At 36.2% G+C, this 5,443-nt stretch overlaps 1 protein-coding gene across 1 annotated transcript in view; it reads right to left on the bottom strand.

Annotated features, from left to right (window-relative positions):
• The window catches only part of AQR (aquarius intron-binding spliceosomal factor), a 124,342-nt gene that overhangs the window by 67,215 nt on the left and 51,684 nt on the right, over nucleotides 1-5,443 (bottom strand). Inside the window, exons 15-16 of the mRNA XM_006883231.1 lie at nucleotides 4,153-4,273; nucleotides 757-898 (exon numbers count right to left, since the gene is read on the bottom strand). Of these exons, the coding sequence (XP_006883293.1) occupies nucleotides 757-898; nucleotides 4,153-4,273 (263 nt within the window). The remainder of the gene's footprint in view (nucleotides 1-756; nucleotides 899-4,152; nucleotides 4,274-5,443) is intronic.

The raw sequence follows: 5,443 nt of genomic DNA, 5'->3' as shown, positions 1-5,443 counted from the left end.
ATGTGTTCTGTTGTACATAGGGTTTTCAGAGGCCTGCTGTTTCAGAAGTGGATGGCCAATCCTTCTTCCTAGTCTGTCTCAATGTGAATGTTCAGATTTAGAGAAGTATTAGACAGACCAGCAAGTTAAAGGTATATAACTCAAAATAGCTATGTCTAAAAAAATAAATGCTCACAATTCATATATACTTAAAACAACAAACTACAAGGAAAGATTCTTACTAGGTAAAGGAATTCTTGACATCACTGTCAGGAAGGAATTTGAGCAATATCCCTGAAATAATGACATCTACTTAACTGGTCTCAAATGTAAATCATGAACAGCCTCTTTAAGGTAAGAGATGAAGGTCCAGGGATGTTCTTCCCATGTCATGTTCAGCAACATTCCCACCCCCCCCATCTCCCATTTCAGATCACTGTTGGAAAGCCCAAGTCTATTGGTGACAATCACAAGAGCAATAATGGTGGTGAGGTCCACTTTAGTGTAAGCTTTCTCCAGGACTTCCCTGTCCCTCTTGTGCTGACCCCCTGGCCAACCTAAACTACTTTCCTCTACACCTGGATCTCTACGGTCCAGATTCCTATCTTAACAATTTTAATCTGCATAAAAGACTTTTTCAAATGGCAAAACATCTCATATTTTAGAGGGAATCTTCACGGTAGGTTTATGATTTTTAATATGCTGATGAAATTTTCAACCAAAGTCTATCAATAACGGTTTGTAGCTCAGCACTAGAAATGTAATCAATGCACTGACCAAGGCTTCATTCGGCTGACACTGTCTTCAATGTCCTGCCTAATTTCGTAAGTTGATTCTAAGCGGAAGAGATTAAAGTTCCTAAGTAGATAGTCATGAAGAGTCAGAAACTGCAAATTCAACTTGGGAAGAGCTAGACAACCTGAAAAAGAAAAGAACATTGATTATTCTTTTAATCATACATGTGTTAAACTGATACAAACTGGTAATACAAATTTGTTAAGACCCACTTTAATGATGACTGAAAAACAGCATCCTGGATACCTATTTTTTAAATTTTTGCACAAAAATTATAAAATGTTATCTATTAATTCTCTGAAGTGATGAATGAGTTCCATTACTATATGTAACATGGATATCAAAGATTCCTGCATAAATAGAGCTCATATATATAGGAACTAAAAGCTATTAGCATAACACATTAAATGTTGCACTGCCAACCAAAAGATCTGTGGTTTGAATCTATCAGCTGCCCTGTGGGAGAAAGACAATCTCCTCCCGTAAAGATTTATAATCCCAAAAACCTGATGGAGGTTCACAGCACATCAGAATTAACTTAATGGCAATGGCTTTAAAACTAATATAGTCTCAAACATTAAAATTCTTTATTACCTAATTATTTGACAAGTCTTGAAACAGATACTTGTTGTTTGTTGTTGTTAGGTGCCATTAAATTGAGCACAACTCATAATGGTCCTAGGAACAAGAGATCTGAATCCTGTCCTACCCTGTGCCATCGTCACACACTCAAGCTCACTGCTGCAATCACTGCGTCAATCTATCTGATGAAATGTCTTCCTCTCTTATTCCTCCACCTTTTCATACATAATGTCCCTCTCCAAGGAAGAGTCTCCTAACAACATTCCCAAAGATATGTGAAACAAATCTCAGTCATTTGCCTCCATGGAGCACCCTAGCTACACTTTCTCCCATGACACATCTGTGCTTTTGGCAGACTATGGGATATTCAGTACGCTTCTCCAACAGAACCCAAAGACATCAATTTTTCTGTCATCTTTATTTGTCTAGCTGTCAGATACACAGCAAGTGACTGAAAAGACGATGGCCTGAATCAGGTACAAATTCTGAAATTTGCATCATCACTCCTTTTTAATTTGGAGAGGTACCTGACTAAAGAATTTCTCAATGCAATGTCTCCTGATCTCCCAACTGCTGGTACCCAGTGTGTTGACTGTGGATCCAAGGAAGATGAATTTTGTTCATAGTTTCAATCTTCTCTTCATCTATCAGGTTGCTGCCTCTTGGCCCATTGGTGAGAATTTTTGTTTTCCTCATGTTGAGATGTAAAGTCTTAACAAAGCTTACCATGAAAAATTGGTAGCATATTCACATTGCATTGAATTAAAGATCACCACTGTATTCTGAATTTAATGTTTTCTTATTACATTTTAAGAGAAGATACCACAAAGATCTTCTTTGCCGTTTTTAAAGGCATTTTTTTATTATCCCAATTTTTTTTCTCATTTTTCTTTCTTTGGGTGCTGGAGAACAACTTGCATAATACATACTATTAGCTTTGTTCTTAGCCTACTTAATCCTAGAGTACCACTAGCCAAGCCTCTGTTAAAATAGCTAAGTAACTGTCAAACCATCAGACAACCAACAAACTCTGAAATGCATTCTATCAAAGTGTCAGTCAACCCTTAAATTCTGAGCAATATTCCTTTTCATAGGGCTGGGGGAAAAGCACTATTTTCTACAAAACAAAAGATGTTTTAAAATCAGATCAAAATCTGAATAATACCCAAAAAGTAGGTGTAACACTAATTTGTCTAATAATGCATGTACTTTTTGATTATTAAAAAGATAAACTATTCTTTATTATTATTATTTTATATTGATTTACTTAACAAAGTTCATGTACACTGCTTTTCATATGGGATCTTTCCCCTTTCCTTTACCTACCCCTCCCTCCACCCATCAAATTGTACGACCTTATGATTAAGAAACCCTGCCCTCCATCCCATCCTCACGCTTCTGTTCCTACCTCCTCTCCTTGGATCCTCATATCTGTTCTACAAAAATGGTCTGACAGTATTTGTCTTTATGAGCCTGAGTTAATTGACTCAGCATAATGATCTCCAGTCCCTCCCGAGTTAGGTAGCAATTTACAAAACCATTGTTCCTGCGTGCTGCATAGTTTCCTAATCCATTCCATTGCAGCTGGACATCTGGGCTGTTTCCATGTTCCTCCTATGGCAAATAATGGAGCAATGCTGCTACTAAAACTGGTGTACAAGTCTCTGTTTGTGCCTCAGTTCTCATTTTCTAAGGTATGTTCAGCTTTCTGGGAAAATACCAAACTACCTTCCTAAAATATTCTTAAGTGGTATTTTGTCTTTTGGGGACTAAACAGACAAAAAGTTAAACTGTCAAACATATCTAGCAAAATTTTCAATTAGTTAAAGCAATTGTATTGAAGTTAGGGCTACAAGATGACACTGAAACACTATTTAAAAAAAATTAAGTATACTAAAACTTATACATATGGTATCTTTAAAATAGCCTTATTTCTTCCAATAACTATGTTGTTGATGATTTGCTAAAATTTCTCTTGAAGTATGTCTTCAAAATGTGTCCAGCGGTACCTTCACATTTAACTGTAAGGATGACTGAAAAATCGTTTAGAACCAAATCTGGCAAAGCAGGTGAGTGAATAAAGCAGTCAAAAATGTTTTGGATCAAAGTATTCAATTCTTGCACTACACCTTCCCCAGAACAATACTCAGCTGGACAATACTTCCATCCTATGGAATTTTCTCAACTGAATATAAATAAAAGTTTATTAATCAGAATTAGTCCTTTTTGATGTTCATTAACTAACTTCTAAACAACATGCCTCTGGAAACTCTATGAACTTTGATAAATATCAATAGTTATAGAAAGGCTTCAGGCCTTTTGTTCAAAGGGTCACTATGAGTCATGATCCACTCGAAGGCAATCAACAACAACTAAAAAAAAAGTTTGAAATATCAAATAGTACCAAACACTCCTCTCATGATGACTTAACACTTAAGTGTTAATCAAATCCAAATTTCAAGTCTGTTCCAACTCAACAGCCACCCTCCAGTGGATTTCCAAGGCCATAAACCATTACAGGGAAGACTGATTAAGAATGCAACACATAATAAACTGAAGCTGCCCTTATTGTTTGATAGCCTATTTTGTACTGGGTGATAAAATATTTTAGGGCATGGTTAAATTTAATGAAAATTCTCATGTAAATCCTCAAATGTTGGCCACTTTCTGACTTTTAAAACAGAATTAGAGGCTACCAAGACACTTTCTTAGCATACAGAGTAAATCATATTTTCAGTTGCTATTATGAATTCTAAACCAAGTGACAGGTTACATGTAAACCTTGTTTTATCATACCTTCCCCCGAATAGTACTCAGTTGGGACAATATTTTCATCCCATATAATTTTTTCTGTTGGATACAAAGGCATCTGGTTTAGTTGCTGAATCTGAGAAATTCGCCGTTCATGACGAGACACCTAAAAGAAAGTAAACAGGTTCACTTAGAAAGTGAGAGACATCCTTTTTTAATAAAAATCTGTGGAGGAAATTAACTCTAAATTTTGAGATAAAAAGATGTATGTCTTTTTACTGCTGCATTTAACATATGATTTTTTTTTTTCCTTTTTCCATTATAACCAAAATGTGGCAGGCTTTAAAATCAGACCTTAGTTGAAATCCCAGGCCTTCTACTTAGGAGCTACATGAAACCTGGGTAAATTACTCAAACTCTTGTGAACATAATTTCATTTTTCAGTAAAATACATACCTGCATCATTATAGTGAAATTTCAAATATCCTAAATAATCATTGGTGGGGTTCTGTATCAGTAAACATTTATTTTTATGAAATATTTTAGTGGAATTACAAGAAGATACATTTTTATACTACTCAGAGTCATTAGGTGGCAAAATGCTGGGCTACCCACCCAGAAGAGCCTTAGACGTAGATATGGCCATTTGCTTCCCAAAGGTCACAGCCTTAAAAATCCTGTCATTTTATTTTGCACCCCCAGGACTGTTACATGTCAAAAACAACTCAATACAAGCTAACAATAATATACCATGCAAACAGCCTGAGCCATGACATATAATTAAATGGGGGGGAGTTCAAGTTGCAAAAGACCAATATAGTATGTATGGATACAATTTATTTTTTAAAAAAGGTATCAAACTGGATTCTAGATTGTGCACTGTTTAAATGTTTCTTCTTGTTGTGTGTCATCACCCTGGAATCAACTCAAAGCTGACCCTTCAACATGTTTTCAGAGGTAGCAAATTGCACAGGAGACTGCCCATTCATTCTTCTCCAGAGGGATAGCTGGTGGATCCGAACCACATCTCTTTGGAATTATAGCTTCTTATCATTAGGTTACCAGAGTTCCCCTTCCTTAAATATAGACACATCTAAAAAAGTAGGAGCCCTGGCAGCCTCGTGGTAGAAGCTGTGCTGCAGTTCGAATCCACCAGCACAAGAGGAGGATGGGTAATCTCCTTCTGTTAGATTAACTACCTCTGTAAACCCATCGGAGGGTCACTATGGGTCAGTTCCGACTTGACGGTACACAACAACAGCACCAACATCTAAAACAGTTGTAGGAGAATGTGCACTTTAGCCTATACCTTTCTATTATTTTATTATTTTTATTT

The sequence above is a fragment of the Elephantulus edwardii genome, unplaced genomic scaffold (assembly GCF_000299155.1).
Source record: "Elephantulus edwardii isolate Elephantulus edwardi_28Jun2011 unplaced genomic scaffold, EleEdw1.0 scaffold00026, whole genome shotgun sequence".
Taxonomy (NCBI): domain Eukaryota; kingdom Metazoa; phylum Chordata; class Mammalia; order Macroscelidea; family Macroscelididae; genus Elephantulus; species Elephantulus edwardii.
The sequence above is the reverse complement of the archived record's forward strand: the minus strand, read 5'-3'. Positions and strand labels throughout refer to the sequence as shown.